Here is a 20,093-nt window from a genome sequence, read left to right as displayed (position 1 = left end):
ATGATTTTTTTGAATGACTATCCCGTCTCTGTACCCTACACATATTATCTGTAAGGTCCCTTGCTTGAGCAGTGAATTTCCAACACAGATTCAACCACAAAGACCAGGGAGGTGTTGCAATGCCTCACAAAGAAGGCCACCTATTGGTAGATAGGTAAAAAATCTACATTAAAATCGATGGAACAACCTTAAAATGGTTGTCTAGCGGTGATCAACAACCAATTTGACAGCGCTTGAAGAATTTTGAAAAGAATAAATGGGCAAATGTTGCACAATCCAGGTGTGGAAATGTCTTAGACTTACCCAGTGTCACGCCCTGGCCTTAGTTATCTTTGTTTTCTTTATTATTTTGGTCCTCCTCTCCTTCAACGGAAGAAAACCGTTACACCCAGAAAGACTCACAGCTAAAATCGCTGCCAAAGATGCTTCTACAAAGTATTGACTCAGTGGTGTGAATACTTATGGAATTGAGATATTTTTGTATTTAATTTTCAATACATTTGCAAGAATTTCTAAAAACATCTTTTCACTTATGTGGGATATTGTGTGTAGATGGGGTGAGAGAAAAAAATATAAATGTAATCCATTTTGAATTCAGGCTGTAACACAACAAAATGTGGAATAAGTCATGGGGTTTGAGTACTTTCTGAAGGACCTGTATCACCATGTCAGTGTAGCGTTTTAGTGCTTGAGTGCCTGTCTTTATGAAATATTAATATTTTCTGCATTCCACATCTCCTGAGAGGCCTTAGAGACAGGGAGTCACGTGCGCCGATTCATGCCAGAGGCTGGATTGGTGTAAAAACCATCGGAAACAGGTTATAAGAGGTTTCACTAACTGGGAGGAGAAGAACCACACCTGCAGCCTCTGCCACCTAGCCTGGTCCCAGATATGTCTGTGCTCTCTTGCCAACTCTCTTGGTCGCAACAACCATAGGAGTTATAGCCTGGTCCTGGATGTGTTTGAACTGCTCTGCTATCTGCCACACAGCAGATCCTGAGATTCTGGGAGCTGTTCACTCCCATCATAGAAGAAAGAGTATCCTCTAGCTAATTTGATCAAAGGGGGCTGGTCTTGTTGTAGCGCGTGATGTAACAATGCTGCTCTCTCGTGGAGAACATAAGGCTACTGCAACAGTAGTGCAGTGCTGAAAATGCATATGCCTCTGGGTTAATACATGCAGTTACTGGACCGTTACGAGACTAAACCCCCAGGAAAAGGGTCACAGTGGCAATTAATATTTAAAGTCCACAGAGGAGGAAAGATTTGATGGCGCATTCTAATAAGGGGAAAAGTCATAATAGACTGTTTTTAATGGGTATATAGCATTATTTTCTGACAGCTACAGTAAATGGTTACCATGTTTAGCAAGGCCAGAAAGCACATCAGAATAATGCCTGTTGCAGAGAGGAAGATATTCTTACATATTTTATTTTCTATATGAGAAAATATATTTTACATGCAATATGTATTTAATATAATTATATTACAATTCAAATATTATGTTACGAATTAGCAATGCGTATGATATGTAACGAATTCCAATTTGTTGAGTCTAATGTTAGATATGTGGCTAGGTGGCTAATGCTAACTATAGCCCTGCACAGGCATGAATGTTAAGTCTGAGTCCTAACCATGCTCACGCCATTCAGACCCTACCCTACCCAGGCCCAATTGCTTCTGCCAAATTTAAGGCCCTGCCCAAAATCTTAGTAAGCTGCTGTCACTCACTCCTTGCTCACAGCTCGCTCTGCATGCGCTCTGTTCATGGCGCTCTGAGTCTGTTAGTATTCATAGCAACGGCTCTGCTTCAGCTGTTCAATGAAGAGACATAAGAGAGCAGTTAGCTGTTAGCTCATTTTTGTCACGCTAAACATATTCTTTTCTGTGAAATAATCTCTCCTGTCTTTTATTTGACAAGGTTGAAGCACTTCTGACGTCATGTTATGATCTTAGTCAGATAAGGACTGTACTTACTGCTCAGAGCACGCGCAAATGGCTCAAATTCAAAATGTTAGTGATCAATTTTGTGATACTAGAGCCCTGCCCTTACCCCAGTAATTGATGAAAAACAGGGCCTACCTGGCCCTAACCAGATGTATAGTGTCGGAGCCCATCAGGCTTGGGTTAAGTAGCAGAGCTTGGTGGCTAATGTTAGCTACGCTAGGGGTTAGGGATCAAGGTTAGGGTTAAGGATATGGTTAGGAGTTAGGCAAAGTAGCTAAAAAAAGTAGGAAGTAGTTGAACAGTTGCAATTTAAAATTGATTGTCAATCTACACACAATACACCATGATGACAAAGCAAAAACAGGTTTTTAGATTTTTTTGAAAATGTATTAAAAATAAAAAACTGAAGTAAAACATTTCCATAAGTATTCAGACCCTTTACTCAGTACTTTGATGAAGCACCTTTGGCAGTGATTACAGCATAGAGTCTTCTTGGGTATGACAGTACAAGCTTGGCACACCTGTATTTGGGGAGTTTCTCCCATTCTTCTCTGCAGATCCTCTCAAGCGCTGTCATGTTTGATGGGAAGCGTCGCTGCACAGCTATTTTCAGGTCTCCAGAGATGTTCGATCGGGTTCAAGTCCAGGCTCTGGTTGGGCTACTCAAGGACTTTCAGAGACTTGTCCTTAAGCCACTCATGTGTTGTCTTTGTTGGATGCTTAGGGTCGTTGTCCTGTTGGAAGGGTAACCTTCGCCACAGTCTGAGGTCCTGAGCGCTCTGGCGCAGGTTTTCATTCATTTCACTTTACTCCTTTCATCTTTCCCTTGATCTTGACTAGTCTCCCAGTCACTGCTGCAGAAAAACATCCCCACATCATGATGCTGCCACCACCTTGCTTCACTATAGGGAATGGTATTGACCAGGTGATGAGCGGTGCCTGGTTTCCTCCAGATGTGACGCTTAGCATTCAGTCGAAAGAGTTCAACCTTGGTTTCATCAGACCGGAGAATCTTGTTTCTCATGTTCTGAGAGTCTTTATGTGCCTTTTGGCAAGCTCCAAGCGGGCTGTCATGTGCCTTTTACTGAGGAGTGGCTTCCGTCTGGCCACTCTACCGTGAAGGCCTGATTGGTGCAGTACTGCAGAGATGGTTGTCCTTCTGGAAGTTTCTCCCATCTCCACAGAGGAACTCTGGAGCCCTGTCAGAGTGACCATCAGGTTCTTGTTCACCTCCCTGACCAAGACCCTTCTCCCCCGATTGCTCAGTTTGGCCAGGCGGCCAGCTCTAGGAAGAGTCTTGGTAGTTCCAAACATCTTCCATTTAGGAATGATGGAGGCCACTGTGTTCTTGGGGACCTTCAATCCTGCGGAATGTTTTGGTACCCTTCCCCAGATCGATGCCTCGACACAATCCTGTCTCATAGCTCTAGGGACAATACCTTCGACCTCATGGCTTGGCTTTTTCTCTGAAATGCACTGTGTGCAGTGGGTCCTTATATAGACAGGTGTGTGCCTTTTCAAATCATGTCCAATCAATAGAATTTACCACAGGTGGACTCCAATCAAGTTGTAGAAACATCTCAAGGATGATCAATGGTAACAGGATCCACCTGAGCTCAATTTCGAGCCTCGTAGCAAAGGGTTTAAATAATTATGTAAATAAGGTATTTCAGTTTAGAATTTTTAATAAATGTGCACAAATTTATAAAAAACTGTTTTCACTTTGTCATTTTGGGGTATTGTGCGTAGGTTGATGAGGAAAAAGTACTTTAGAATAAGGCTGTAACGTAACAACATATGGAAAATGTCAAGGGGTCTGAATACTTTTAGAATATGCTGTATATTTTTGACAACATTTACATTTATATCACTACATTCCTAAATAAAATAATATACATTTTACTCCAAACATTTTCCCTGATACCCAAAAGTACTTATCTTTTTATTGCTTAGCCAGACTGAAAAATTGTCAAATTCACCCACTTATCAAGAGAACATCCCCGGTCATTCCTACTGCTTTGATCTGGGAGACTCACTAAGCACATGTGTAAATTGTAAATTATGATGGAGTGTGCCCTTGGCTACCCATAAACAAAAAATAATGTAATATAATGAATTTGAAATTATTTATAATTGTTGTTTACTTTTGATACCTATGTATTTTTAAAAACCAAATATTTTAGACTTTTATTCAAGTAGTATTTTACTGGGTGACTTTCACTTTTACTTGAGTCATTTTCTATTTAAAGTATCTTTACTTTTACTCAAGTATGACAATTGGGTACTTTTTCCGCCATTGCACACACATGGTTAACATGTGTTTATTACCATTTCCGTTATTCCATTCCAGAAGTTTATGAACCGTCCTCCCTTCACCAGCCTTCTTTGGTACATAGTATTATTGTTTAAAAGAAAGAAAAATACAAATGTATGATGTCCTGGGACAACAAATGGGTATGGTGTCCCTGGGACAGCATATATGGTGTACTAGACACAATGTAAAGGTATGAAATATATATTATGACACTCCTAAACTGAATGAGTTGTGTGACGCGAGTTATGTGAATTGACTGACCACTAGATGGTAGCAGGAAGCCACACATGGAAATTCATCTTTACCACCTTTCCACTTTAGCACTTTCATATAGTAGACACAAGGTGGAACACTTTGCAAATCACATCAAATCCCATTTTATTGGTCACATACACATATTTAGCAGATGTTATTGCGGGTGTAGGGAAATGCTTGTGTACCTAGCTTCAACAGTGCAGTAATTTCTAACACTACACAGAAATCTAAAAGTAAAATAATGGAATTAAGAAATAAATAGAAATGTTAGAATGAGCAATGTCGGAGTCCTGAGTATAAATATTCAATGCATTCTAAAAGTATTCAGACCTCTTGACTTTTTCCACATTTTGTTACGTTACAGCCTTGTTCTAAAGTTCATTAAATATTTTTTTCCCCCTTATCAATCTACACACAATACTCCGTAATGACAAAAATTGGTTTTTAGAACTGTTTGAAAACGTATTAAAAACGAAAGTATTACATTTACATAAGTATTCAGACCATTTACTCAGTACTTTGTTGATGCACCTTTGGCAGTGATTACAGCCTTGAGTCTTTTTGGGTATGACGCTACAAGCTTGGTACACCTGTATTTGGGGAGTTTCTCTTATTCCTCCCTGCAGATCCCCTCAAGCTCTGTCAGGTTGGATGGGGAGTGTTGCTATACAGCTATTTTCAGGTCTCTCCGGAGGTGTTCAATTGGATTCAAGTCTGGGCTCTGGCTGGAACACTCAAGGACATTGTGACTTGTCCTGAAGCCACTCCTGCATTATCTTGGCTGTGTGCTTAGGGTCATTGTCCTATTGGAAGGTGAACCGTCGCCCCCAGTCTGAGTTCCTGACCGCTCTGGAGCTGCCCCCACCATGCTTCACCGTAAAGATGGTGCAAGGTTTCCTCCAGACGTAACGCTTGGCATTCAGGCCAAAGAGTTCAATCTTGGTTTCATCAGACCAGAGAATCTTGTTTCTCATGGCCTGAGATTCTTTAGGTGGCGTTTGGCAAACTCCAAGTGGGCTGTCGTGCGTTTTACTGAGGAGTTGCTGCCGTCTGGCCACTCTACATAAAGACCTGATTGGTGGAGTGCTGCAGAGATGGTTGTCCTTCTGGAAGGTTCTCCCATCTCCACAGAAGAACTCTAGAGCTCTGTCAGAGTGACCATCGGGTTCTTGGTCACCTGACCAAGGCCCTTCTCCCCCAATTTCTCAGTTTGGCCGGGTAGCCAGCTCCAGGAAGAGTCTTGGTGGTTCCAAACTTCTTCCACTGTATTCTTGGGGATCTTCAATGCTGCAGACATTTTTTGGTACACTTCCCCAGATCTGTGCCTCGATTCAACCCTGTCTCAGCTCTGCAGACAATGCCTTTGACCTCATGGCTTGGTTTTTGCTCTGACATGCACTGTCAACTGTAGAAGGTATGTGCCTTTCCAAATCTCATCCAATCAATTGAATTTACCACAATACTCCAAGTTGTGGAAATATCTCAGGGGTGATCAATGGAAACAGGATGCACCTGAGCTAAATTTCTTGTCACTCAGCAAAGAGTCTTAATACTTACGTAAATTAAGTATTTCTGTTTTATTTTCAATACCTTTGCATACATTCTAAAAGCCTGGTTTTGCTATGTCATTATAGGGTATTGTGTGTAGATTTAGTATTTTTTTTGTTATTTAATTCATTTTAGAATAAAGCTGTGACGTAACAAAATGTGTAAAAGGTTCAAAGGGCCTGAATTCTTTCCGTACGCACTGTACAGTTTACACAGCACCAGTCCAAAGGTTGGACAAACATACTTATTCCAGTGTTTTTCTTTATTTTTACTGTTTATACATTGTAGAATAATTGTGAAGACATCAGAACTATGAAATAAGACATGGGATCGCGTAAAAGTTTATATATTTTTTTATTAAATTATTAAATTATATATTTTATATAAAGAAGCCACTCTTTGCCTTGATGACATCTTTGCACAGTGTTGGTATTCTCTCAACCAACTTCACCTGGAATTATTTTCCAACAGTCTTGAAGGAGTTATGCTGAGCACTTGTTGGCTGCTTTTCCTTCACTCTGTGGTCCAATTCATCCCAAACCATCTCAATTGGGTTGATATCAGGTGATTGTAGAGGCAGGTCATCTGATGCAGCCCTCCATCACTCTCCTTCTTGGTCAAATAGCCTCAAGATGTGTTGGGTCATTGTCCTGTTGAAAAAATGAATGATTGTGGGACTAAGTGCAAACCAGATGGGATGGCGCATTGCTGCAGAATGCTGTTGTAGCTGTGCTGATTAAGTGTGCCTTGAATTCTAAATAAATCCCTTTGTTTAACACTTTTTTGGTTACTAGATGATCCCATATGTGTTATTTCATAGTTTAGATGTCTTCACCATTATTCTACAATGTAGAAAATAGTGAAAATAAAGAAAAACCCTTGAATGAGTAGGTGTGTCCAAACTTTTGGTTTGGGTTGAGTTGGATGGCAGAGTGAAGGGTAAGTGTGTGTGTGTGTGTGTGTGTGTGTGATGGGATGTACATACATTATGGACAGTATATGGATAGAATATGTTGTGTATCTGTAGAATATATAATGATAGAATAGTATATGTACAGCAATAGTTGAAAGGGGGGAAGGGGGATACCCAGTCAGTTGTACAACTGAAATGTGTTTTCGGCATTTAACCCAACCCCTCTGAATCAGAGAGGTGCGGGAGGCTGCCTTAATCGACATCCACGTCTTTGGTGCCTGGGGTACAGTGGGTTAACTGCCTTGCTCAGGGGCAGAATGACAGATTATTACCTTGTCGGGGATTTGATCCAGCAACCTTTCGGTTACTGGCCCAACGCTCTGACCACCTGCCGCCAAAAAAAAGGGAAGGGGTTGAATAGGATAGGCCTCGGCTAGAATACAGTAGTATACATATGAAATGTGTAAAACAGTGCATAAACATGTATTAAAGTGGCCAGTGTTCCATGTCGATGTACATAGGGCAGCAGCCTCTAAGGTGCAGGGTTGAGTAACCGGGTGGTAGCCAGCTAGTGACCGTGACTAAGTTCAGGGCAGGGTACTGGGTGGAGGCTGGCTAGCGATGGCTTTTTAACAGTCTGATGGGCTTGAGATAGAAGCTGTTTTTCAGTCTCTCGGTCCCAGCTTTGATGCACCTGTACTAGAGGTCAACCGATTATGATTTTTCAATGCAGATATCTATTCCGATTATTGGAGGACCTAAAAAGCCGGTACCGATTAATCGGACGATTTTTATATGTATATATATTTGTGACAATTAATAATGACAATTACAGCAATACTGAATGAACAATGAACACTTTTTTTTATTAACTTAATATAATACATAAATAAAATATATTTAGTCTCAAATAAATAAGGAAACATGTTCAATTTGGTTTAAACAATGTAAAAACAGTGTTGGAGAAGTAGAAGTGTAATATGTGCCATGTAAAAAAAGCTAACGTTTAAGTTTCTTGCTCAGAACATGAGACCATATGAAAGCTGGTGGTTCAATATTCCCAGTTTTAAGAAGTTTTAGGTTGTAGTTATTATAGGAATTATGACGCGTTGACTATTTTTCTCTATACCATTTGTATTTCATATAACTTTGACTATTGGATGTTCTTATAGGCACTTTAGTATTGCCAGCCTAATCTCGGGAGTTGATAGGCTTGAAGTCATAAAAGGCGCTGTGTTTCAAGCACTGCTAACAGCTGCTGGCATACGCAGTAAAGTGCTGTTTGAATGAATGCTTACGAGCCTGCTGCTGCCTACCACCGCTCAGTTAGACTGCTCTATCAAATATCAAATCATAGACATAATTATAATATAAAAAACACCGAAATACGAGCCTTTCGTCATTCGTATGGTCAAATACGGAAACTATCATTTTAAAAACAAAACGTTTATTCTTTCAGTGAAATACAGAACCGTTACATATTTTATCGAACGGGTGGCAACACTAAGTCTAAATATTGCTGTTACATTGCACAACCTTCAATGTTATGTCATAATTATGTAAAATTCTGGCATATTAGTTCACAGTTTGCAACGAGCCAGGCGGCCCAAACTGCTTGCACTGAACGCAAGAGAAGTGACACAATTTCCCTTGTTAATATTTCCTGCTAACATTAATTTATTTGAACTGAATAGGCATGTTTAAAAATATATACTTCTGTGTATTGATTTTAAGAAAGGCATTGATGTTTGTGGTTAGGTACATTTGTGCAAAGATTGCGCTTTTTGTTAATTGAAGTAAGCTGTGATTAAATAATATATTAACAGGCACCACATTGATTATATGCAACGCAGGACAAGCTAGTTAACTACACATGGTTGATGATATTACTAGGTTAACTATTATTGTTTTTATAAGATAAGTTTAATGCTAGCCAGCAACATACCTTGGCTCCTTGCAGCCTCAAAGTCCTTTGGACACTGCACTCGCGTAACAGGTGCTCAGCCTGCCACACAGTTTCCTCATGGATTGTAATGTAATCGGCCATAATCGGCGTCCAAAAAAAGCCGATTACCAATTGTTATGAAAACTTGAAATTGGCCCTAATTAATCGGCCATGCCGGTCGACCTCTAACCTGTACTGCCCTCGCCTTCTGGATGATAGCGCGGTAAACAGACCATGGCTCGGGTGGCTGAGGCCCTTGATAATCTTCTTGGCCTTTCTGTAGGTGTCCTAGAGGGTGTGCCCCAGGTGATGCATTGGGCTGACCGCACCACCCTCTGGAGAGCCCTGCGGTTGCGGACGGTGCAGTTGCTGTACCAGGCGGTGATACAGCCAGACAGGATGCTCTCAATGGTGCATCTGTAAAACTTTGTGAGAGTCACAGTGGCCAACCCAAATGTCTTCAGGCTTCCGAGGTTGAAGAGGCGCTGTTGCGCCTTGTTCAACACAATGTCTGTGTATGTGGACCATTTCAGATTGTCAGTGATGTGTATGCCGAGGAACTTTTAAGCTTTTCAGCTTCTCCACTTCCCTGTTGATGTGGATGGGAGTGTGCTGCTTCTGCTGTCTCAATGTTCATACTGTATAATTTAAATGAAAGTTTACACCAGATGGATTAAATTATAAAATGTATTTCAGACATAGTAGTTAACTGTATGTGAATATGGAATTGTGTCTCCGTTGGCTATCAATTATTTCATGTTTCTCTCTTGGGATGGGATTTATAGCTGCAATGTAGCCAAGGTACTCCCCTACAGCACCAAACGGGTAGTTTGTTTCCATAGCTAGTGATGCAGTCTCATAGTTCTCTCCTGGAATGTGGCAGGTTACCTCTGTTGTGATGCTCTTTCAGTTCTCCCCTGTACTCCGACTCTGTGCTAATTGAATAACCACCTCACGCTGGCTCCTTACTCTTCACACCCTGATTCCAATCCATAACACTGTGCAGGTACTATAGCTATAATTAGTATTAGTATTAGGTATTCTGAGACACTTTGCTGTCCCTGAAAATGTGTGTGTGTGTGTGTGTGTGCCTTAAGTGGCCTCATTTACTGTTTTCTTTCATATTTTTCAGACTTTACATAAGCGATTACATTACGTTCTGTGTCTTGTCAAGTGGAAGATTGAGTTTAGTTTCAGGGTGGAGCCAATAACTGTGTAACTAAATGGAGGAAGATTAGGTTCCTCCCAGATTAGAATTACATAACGATTCAACACTGCCATTGGGAAACTGAAAGGAGAGACAAAAAAAGCAACCCTTTTATCATGTACTTTTAATTCCCTTTCAAGTTTATGGGGAGGGAATATAGGAGATGTGCGTGACCTTTGAGAGAGAGAGAGAGGGAGAGCTCTAACGTGGTAGTTGTGTGTGTCAGTGCCAGACTCATGCCTTAACTCACAACACAGCAGCAGGACCCTAGAGAGCGTGCCCAATGGACTGTCTCAGCCTAGGCACTCACAGCAAGAAGTTGAGGACCTCCTCCTCCTCTTTAGCAGTTCATGTGCTTCTCTGTCTGGATGAGTGACTTTCCAATCCACTGGGACAAACTGACTGTACAGAACAGTAGGTTTTCTAATACCGTTTTTTTTTGGGGGGGGGGGGGTAACGTGCTGACAGAAAAGGTTCGACAGTAATTGGTTTAGGGAAACTAAGGTGGCTGGCTAGACACTGCAGGGAGTGAATAAGCTTTGAAATTACATCTAAAAAAATCATACAAATGATGTGAGGCATGTATGAAACAGGAACAATATGTGTAATACTCTACCATGCTGTACATGTTCAAATCTATCCAACAAGATAAATAATCAAACATAGACAAACATGATGAATACTGTACTTTTTGAACATAGGTTTAAATGCTGGTGGCTTACTGCTGGCTGAATGTGATCGAAGCCTGGAGCCGAGGCTATAGAGGGAATGGGATTCATAGCTTCCCCTGTAGAGGGAATGAGTGACCAAATACATTTCCACTCTGGTGAAAGAAAGGTATGGCCCGTGTCTACAGCCTTTTACATCTAAAGTATAAAGTTAACTCACTTTTTAAAAATCACTTAAAAAATGTCCACCTAAAATATTTTTTTTCCCTTCAAGAAATGCTACTGTAGCTAAAAACAACTAACCTTGCTCTGAGCCTAAAATAAATAAAACATACTTGGCTTGTTTCCCCATGAATGAGCCCAAGTAATGTGCTTGGGCCCTATCCACAGCCTGTAGTTGCATAAGAACGCTGCCACACATCACGTGAGCCAACAGCTAACACTGGAGCGGCACACACTGATAGGGTCTGGCATGCAGCTTTGAACATGTGCTGCTTAGAGGAGTCATCGAAGGGAGATGCCAGCCGTCGCATAGAGAGCTGAAGTACGCAAACACACAGGCCTACATACAATACATACAGTAGAAGGTAGTGAATCTGAGGTTTAAGATTGATCCCGTGTGAGCTAAATTAGCCCTGTCAGTTTATGGATGTCTTATGGACAATACCTTATCCTTACACACACACACACAGCTGGAACTCCATCAATATGACCTGACAAGAATTGTTTAAGTCTTCATTTATTACTGGTCAAGTGTGGGAGTGTAGATAACCTTACTGTCCATCTTCCGGGCAGTTGGTGTGAATAGCACATGGTCATATTCTGTAATCAAAAAATTGGCCAAGGGCACCGACTCCACCGCATCGGCAGTTGGAAAATCAGGCGCTTCTGTCCCTCATTTCGGATAGGGGCTTTGATGTCACTGGAATAAGCCGCAGCTCATTGAAAGGAACATCAAAGGCACCACACATACACACGCACACACGCACAAACCAAAAAGATATTCTGTCTGAAACATGATTGAAAATACCATGGGGACCTTTTAGATTTCTTCCCTATGTTCCCGCAGCCTTATTACTGCCTCATTTAACTTCTGGAGTTGAACTTTGAGGATCGAGAGTCGGAGTGCAAGGGGACTGCATGGCTATGGGGTGGCGTGCCGCTGGGTTAGTGGTTGGCCATTATGCACGATAGGCTGTACCCAACCTGCGTGTTGCCCGTCTAGATAGATCTGCTCCTTTGATTTATCAATCGTATCCTTCAATTAGGATTTGAAGCCCTGGTCGGTAGTTGGGCTGAAGACGCAGTAACTCAATCTGCCAGGCTCCAGACATGCAATTCTCCAAGTCCAAATGATAAAGATGCTACGGCCGCCGTCAGCATAAAACGGCATGACGCACTGATATAGAGCAGTTGTTATGATTGTTAACATGACTGCGCAACCTCCCCCTTCCTTCCCTACCGTGACTATGCATCATGATTTCCATCCACATATTCACATATTTCTTTGGACAGCGAAGCTGAAACTTTCAATTTGGCTCTATACTCCAGCATTTTGGATTTGAGATCAAATGTACAGAATGTCGCCTTTTTATTTGAGGGTATTTTTTTCATACATATCTGTTTGACCGTTTAGGAATGAAAGCACTTTATGTATCTAGTCCCCACATTAAGGTGTTTTCAGTATTTGGTCAAATTCACTTTTAGTATATTAAAGAAGTCAAAAGTTTAGTATTTGGTTTCATATTTCTAGCATCCAACACGTTAGTAGAGTCACAATCTTGTAGTCATTGCATGCTAGGAATATGAGACCAAATACTGAACTTATTAGTACTTTAATACACATATTACTTAATTTGTCCAAATACTTATGACACCTTCAAATGACATTCTGTACCGTCCCCTCATATGAAATATTTGATCTCAAATCCAAAATGCTGGAATATAGAGCCAAATTAAAAGTTAGCTTCACTGTACAAAAAATTACATAGCGAAGTATACTTATTTCACTTGGTCCTTTTGGACCCATTGCGGGCATAGAGCATCCACCATTACTGTACACCTCACTTTCATCTGAGGGCTTTTGCCTCTTGCCAGGAGCCTCATGATTGCATCCTGTACTTTACTAGAAAAGTACAAGAACAAGTACAAGAACATGTGTGATGGAGCCAAAACCCAGGAAAAGCAGTAGCTAGTGACTAGTTTATTGATAAAGAGGATGATCTATAGGCCTGTTGGATATTCTGTTAGGCACAGTAGGGTTAATGACTCCCTTTATACACATTTGAAGGATAGTTGGTACAATGGCAGATACATTAATTAAAGTTAGCAGGCTAATGATTGATTTTCCTCTAAAATGACAAGATAATTTTGCTTCATGCACAAAAATGGTGTGTGTGTTTAGCAATAAAGGCAAGTTTTATTTTACCGTCCCTTGGGATTAATATTTCACACTATCATAACAAGAGCAGAAGTTAATTGCATTCAAAGTGTAATTCTTCAATTTTTTTCAGTGAATTGGGTTCAATTGGTGTATAATTGCCTTTCTAATCAAGTAGGAACAAGCTCTCTATCCAAACTGCACTATATATACAGAAGTATATACCCCTTCAAATTAGAGGATTCAGCTATTTCAGCCACACCCGTAGCTGACAGGTCTATGCAATCTCCATAGACAAACATTAGCAGTAGAATGACCTTACTGAAGAGCTCAGTGACTTTCAACGCGGCACCATCATAGGATCCAACAAGTCAGTGGAAAGGTCTAGGAGCAACAACGGCTCAGCCGTGAAGTGGTAGGCCACCAGTGGTGGAAAAAGTATCCAATTGTGATACTTGAGCAAAAGTATAGTTACCTTTTAATAGAAAGTTTCTCAAGTAAAAGTTAGTCACCCAGTGAAATTCTTATTGAGTAAAAGTCTAAAAGTATTTGGTTCTAAATATACTTAAGTATCAAAAAGAAAAATGTAATTGCTAAAATATACTTAAGTATCCTTATATTAAGCAAAGCAGACGTCAACATTTTCTTGTTTTTATGTACGGATAGCCAGGGGCACACTCAGACATAATTTACAAATGATACATTTGTGTTTTTTGAGTCCACAAAATCCAAGGCAGTAGGGATGACAATGTGTTGTCTTGATAAGTGCATGAATTGGAACATTTACCTGTCCTGCTAAGCATTGAAAATGTAACAAGTACTTTTGGGTGTCAGGGAAAATGTATGTAATAAAAAGCACAATATTTTCTATAGTAATGTAGTAAAGTCAAAGTTGTCAAAAAATGTATAGTAAAGTACAGATACCCCCCCCCCCCCCAAAAAAAAAGTACTTTTAAGTATTTCTACATACTTTACACCACTGTAGGCCACACAAGTTCACAGAATGGGACAGCCGAGTGCTTTAGTGCGTAGCGTATATATATCGCCTGTCCTCGGTTGCAACACTCTACCGAGTTCCAAACTGCCTCTAGAAACAACGTCAGCACAAGAACTGTTCGTCAGGTGCTTCATGAAAATGGGTTTCCATGGCCGAGCAGCTGCACACAAGCCTAAGATCACTATGCGCAATGCCAAGCGTTGGCTGGAGTGGTGTAAAGCTTGCCACCATTGGACTCTGGAGCAGTAGAAACGCGTTCTCTGGAGTGATGAATCACACTTCACCATCTGGCAGTCCGATGGAAGAATCTGGGTTTGGCGGATGCCAGGAGAACGCTACCTGCCCCAATGCATAGTGCCAACTGTAAAGTTTGGTGGATGAGGAATAATGGTCTGGGGCTGTTTTTCCATGGTTTCGGGCTAGGTCCCTTAGTTCCAGTGAAGGGACATCTTAACGCTACAGCATACAATGACATTCTAGATGATTCTGTGCAACCAACTTTGTGGCAACAGTTTGGGGAAGGCCTTTTCCTGTTTCATCATGACAATGCCCACATGCACAAAGTGAGGTCCATACAGAAATTATTTGTAGAGATCGGTGTGGAAGAACTTGACTGGCCTGCACAGAGCCCTGATCTGAACTCCATTGAACACTTTTGGAATGAATTGGAACTCCGACTGTGAGCCAGGTCTAACATTAGTGCCCGATCTCACTAATGTGCTTGTGGCTGAATGGAAGCAAGTCCCTGCAGATGTTCTATCATTTAGTGGAAAGCCTTCCCAGAAGAGTGGATGGATGCTGTTATATCAGCAAAGGAGGTACCAACTCCATATTAATTTCCATGATTTTGGAATGAGATGTTCCGAGCAGGTGTCCACATACTTTCGGTCATATAGTGTATCATGTAGCTGGAGCCTATAATCATTCTCGTCATTATCAAGTCTTGGGATTTGATGTTAAACCTTTACTTTCTGTCTGTAGACTAATATAACTGCAGGAGTGAACACTGGGTAGCCAATTATGCTTGCCGTGAGCGGATTATTTTTGCAGACGAGGATGGGGACCGAGGGAGAGGCAGAGGCACTGCAATTCACACACTCGATATGTCTTCTAGCGGCACTGGTCCATCATCATAGTATAGTAGCATCCGTGGTTTTGACTTCTGCCCTTGGCATTGCGGAGGCAGGCGGGTGTGAGTGCACTAGATCGGAACCTCAGGTGCAGGTGTGGAAATTACAATATTCTATCTGACGTCGTTGATAGAAGAGAAAGGGGTTCTGCAAACGCGCGGAGCGAAACCCTCGTGATTGGTTGAAGGGGTGAGGTCAGGTAGGAGTCGAGGCGCCGTTTGTTTAAAAACCCCTCCCCGTATGCTGTGCATTTAGACGAGAATCAATTTTCGTGTCTTTATGTTCAAGACGGCCAACTACCCGATGGCTGCGGATCCCGGGCCCACCATCATGCATGGGAGTTGGTTCAACAACACGGGCTTCAGGGAAAACAATACGCCTGTGGCGGTTGAGAAACCGAAGAAGAAGGCATTTTACCTGGTCAGGATGATGTCTCTCAACAACAATAAGAAAGAGCAACAAACCAACCATCAGCATCACCAGAATAACAATATGCCCTTCATGATCCACTGTCACATCGGGAAAGAGATCAAGCACATTTGCAGCAACTGCAGCCGCGCGAACGATACCCAGGACGGTGAGTAGCCTAGCCTATAGCGGCATATGGATGCGTTGTGGTACGGTCTCCCTTAAGCTCTGCTGGCTATCAAACAGAGTGGTTTCATTGAACACGCTCAATAGGGGGGGGTTAACATGCGCAGTTCTTGTTTGCCCATTCCGCGATTTATATATGTCCTAGAGTTATGAGATTAAGATTGCTTGATGTATTTAATTCTGGTAATCCTGATAACCTTCATCATAGACACAATGTACTTTTCCAGCGGAGCCTTGACTCCATTGCTATGTGTAATCCTGTACTTGCTTTATGGTCATACTATTCTTTACACTGCCATTCTGTTGCATTCTGGGATAAATGTAACATCACTTAGTTTGACACAATGCGTAGTGGGCCACACATGTATCAAGACAAATTGGCAGCTATAATGCATTATTTCTAGGAAAGAGTGGTATGCAACAGCAGCTACAGTGTAGCTAAATGGCATTACCCATTTTAGACTTTGAGAAATGATATTATGAGTTGTTGAACTGATATTTTTATTTTGGAGCAGGTTACTGGTGTGGATGTAAAATTGGCCTTATTCTAACACCACAAAGAGCCTGCTCCACAATATGCATTGTGGTTTACTACTCATAGACCTAATACTCCAACGAATCCTCTTGATGACCCCCTCCATCCCAGGCTCCACTACCCCCCCCTCTCATCCTCCTCCTGATTAGCACCTAAAGTGGTCATTCTCAGTCCCCTACTGATTCTACTCCACCCCACCCAAACATGAAGGAGAATGTCACTCACTCAGCCAAGATGATTGAGGACCAAGAAACATTTTGGTTCCTGGACTAGGCATAATCTGGTTCTGGGAAACTGGCCAGAGGAGTATAGATGTGTGTATCAGAGAATACATGCTTGTAAATGCACACTAGGGCTGCAGTCTAAAGCCTCTTTTAGTCTTTGTAGCATTCTCTTGAGTTTTTGTTGTGTTGCAAGAAGTGTGTAACTTTTGACTGCAAAGTACTTTTTATTTGTTGTCTGCTGCTCATATGACATGGTGGACGTCTCGAGGATGTTTGGTGTGTTAATGGGCGACTATGGGAGTATTTATTTTCACCAAACGCAGCTGGGAAAATAAACCATGTCGCTTTCAATTTGCATCCCTGTCAACAAATCTAGGAAGTGTGTGGCTGGCTGTCTTTGTTGTTGTCTGAAATGCATAGGTGGCAAATGAACAATGTTTGTATGAATATTTCTGAGCTCAGGTCTAACCCCCCCCCCCCCCCCCCCCCATCTCTCTCTTTCTTTTTGGACTCCATTTGAAGTCATTTGAAGCACCACTGGATTCAATTAGCATCGAGTCTGAATCTATTTATAGACATATGTGGCAGGATTCCTAAGATGGTTGGCTGTGAGGCTGCAGGCACTGCATTTAGGTAATCGTCTGTTTCACTGCATTCATGTCCACCTTGGTTCACATGATTTATCATGCTATACCCCCGGTGGAGCGGCTACCTTCCCTACCTGTGAAGTGACACTCCCATGTTGTCGCTTGTCAACCATCATGGTGATTTGATTTAATTATGCACGCTGTGGTCAGTGGCGGTGTCTGTCTGCACATGGCAGGGGTGGTGTGACACTGACGCCCTGTCCCTGAGCTAGTGATGACTGAGGTGGCAGATTGCATGGCTGTCATCAGACCTTGCCTATATTATTACTCAAGTGTATAACTCACTATTGACTGTTATATGGTGAAGACTTTCTAGGTTGGTCTGTGGCCATTGCTGTGTGTGTGTGTCTAATATATCAAACTGTGAAAGAGGTTTTCTTACAAGCCAGAATGTGAAATAAGTTCCATTTGAACTTTCTCTACTGGTTGTCTATGCAGTTGGTCCTAATGTCCAAATAATATCCACAGGAAACTATTATTAAATAGACTTTGCAAAACCCTGGGACATGCGCAATACCATATAAAATGGGTATTATCAATGAGATTCAGCCGCGGTCAGGGAACATAATCCCAAATAATTTGTAGATTTTAAATGGACCACATAAGCCCAAAACGATATATTTGACAAAAACAATTTCAAACCTTGGTTACATTTGTATACGATCACATATCTCTATTATGCGTGGGACTACTTTGGATCATATTTCCAAAATCGCTTGTAAAGACTTTTGCTCAACTGTGGGAGGGGCAAATAAAATCACCCGCGGGTCAATTTTGGGCAGTTGGGGAACTCTGCTGTAAACACTTCCAAGACGCCTTGTGCATATGCCTCAGGTGATGAACAAACCAATCTTGAGAGCCACACACAGACCCTTGTTTTGAAGTCTGATCGATAATACGTTCCTGTGGATATTGTCAAGTAAGTACGAAATCAGCGAACGGGTAGAGTAGGTTTATTCAACATTCTGACTACTTATTCTGATGTATTTTGTTTTACTGGGGCTGGGAATTGCCAGGACCTCACAATACGAAACATTGGGGCCAATATGTTTTGCTATTTTGATATTCCAAAACCAGAAAGCGCACGTGTTTGGACAATGTATCAAATTGCGTGAGGATTATGTAGTTTGGAGAGTGTTGGTACACTGGGAAGATGTCGGCGAGACCTCGGACCGATATGAACGATGTAGAATCTAAATACATTTGAACGACGTCTTGCCAATGCGTAAACGCTATCTAAACTGCATCTTCCCGCTGTATCCTGTATTGGGGATGGGCCTTTGTCAATTTTTGCCTGTTCTAGTACTCGTACATTTTTATTTATAAATTTAAAAAAAAATCATTAGCACTTGAATGAAGAAAACAACATTTTTATAACACAAGGCTCCCACTGGAAAAATTGGTGCATTATTTATATGGCAACTATGCCTAATTTATCATAACCATTACAGATAACAAATCCTAATTGCTAAATTGGCGCATATACACTATATTCAGTCAATTATTAAAAGAAAGTGTCATTTTTAAGATTAGTATATTGAAACTGTAATATCAACTGGTTATATTTTGAAACACTGTCTTCAAAAAGACCGTTACCTCAGCAGGGGCGTTTGCTTGTAGAAGCACAGCCAGGTTTAGTAAAAACGTTTTTTTTTCCTGAGCCCTTAACACTGTCAAGACACCTGTTTTTATATGAAATAAAAACATGATGTAATATAACAGAAAAAATAGGAAATAATATTTTTCAAAATGGGAAAAGTTGCCATCATGAAGTGATGTGCATGGAACGGTTATTCTAATTTTTATTTTCAAATGGGGCTCAATTTGGAGACTGAAAAGATTTGGCATGGGTCCTCCAGATCTTCAAAAGGTTTTACAGCTGCACCATCGAGAGCATCCTAACTGGTTGCATCACTGCCTGGTATGGTGACTGCTCGGCCTCTGACCTCAAGGCACTACAGAGGGTAGTGTGTATGGCCCAATACATCACTGGGGCCAAGCTGCCTGCCATCCAGGACCTCTATACGAGGTGGTGTCCGAGGAAGGCCCTAAAAATGATCAAAGACTCCAGACACCCAAGTCATAGACTGTTCTCTCTGCTACCGCACGGCAAGCAGTACCGGAGCACCAGATCTAGGTCCAAGAGGCTTCTAAACAGCTTCTACCCCCAAGCCATGAGACTCCTGACCATCTAATCAAAGTGCTACCCAGACTATTTGCATTGCCCCCCCCCCTTTATGCTGCTGCTACTCTGTTTTATTATCTATGCGTAGTCACTTTAATAACTCTACCTGCATGTACATATTTCTTCGACTAACCGGTGCCCCTGCACATTCACTCTGTACAGGTACCCCCTGTATATAGCCTCACTATTGTTATTTTACTGCTGCTCTTTAATTACTTGTTACTTTTATTTATTTTCTGTATTTTTCTTAACTGTATTGTTGGCTAAGGGCTTGTAAGTAAGCATTTCCCTGTACCTGTTGTATTCGCTGCATGTGACAAATGCAAAAATGTTTTCAATTCAAAATTGTAAGTTAAAAAAAAAAAGATTAATCCTTGAGTTCCAATTTGTATTTCACGCTGTTGCTTGTAGGTGCACTTGATTTAGCAGCCCTATCGCCGGGAAGGTTTTTAATAATTTCATGTGTCTGAAGGTAGAACTCCGACCAACTCGGCAGGCCCAGAAAGCAAATCAAGTGCACCTAATAGGCCTACCGCTGGCCAATCATATGGCTCAGATCACTGCATCTGCACAGTTGTCTTGTGCCATAGACTGTAAAAAAGA

General features: G+C 41.4%; 1 protein-coding gene across 5 annotated transcripts in view; it reads left to right on the top strand.

Annotated features, from left to right (window-relative positions):
• LOC109872244 (phosphatase and actin regulator 1) overlaps positions 1 to 20,093 on the top strand; it is an 87,692-nt gene that overhangs the window by 21,169 nt on the left and 46,430 nt on the right. Inside the window, exon 1 of one of the 5 annotated variants that reach the window (XM_031806871.1) lies at positions 15,116 to 15,882. The exons of 2 other annotated variants lie outside the window; for them this stretch is intronic. In XM_031806871.1, the coding sequence (XP_031662731.1) occupies positions 15,585 to 15,882 (298 nt within the window). In that variant the 5' untranslated portion in view covers positions 15,116 to 15,584. Of the gene's footprint in view, positions 1 to 15,115; positions 15,883 to 18,103; positions 18,225 to 20,093 lie in introns of those variants that run through there. 2 more of the 5 variants (XM_020463414.2, XM_020463415.2) reach the window with 2 other exon arrangements.

This window comes from Oncorhynchus kisutch, linkage group LG27 (genome assembly GCF_002021735.2).
Source record: "Oncorhynchus kisutch isolate 150728-3 linkage group LG27, Okis_V2, whole genome shotgun sequence".
Taxonomy (NCBI): domain Eukaryota; kingdom Metazoa; phylum Chordata; class Actinopteri; order Salmoniformes; family Salmonidae; genus Oncorhynchus; species Oncorhynchus kisutch.
Note: the sequence above shows the minus strand (reverse complement) of the source record. Positions and strands in the feature narration are given on the sequence as shown.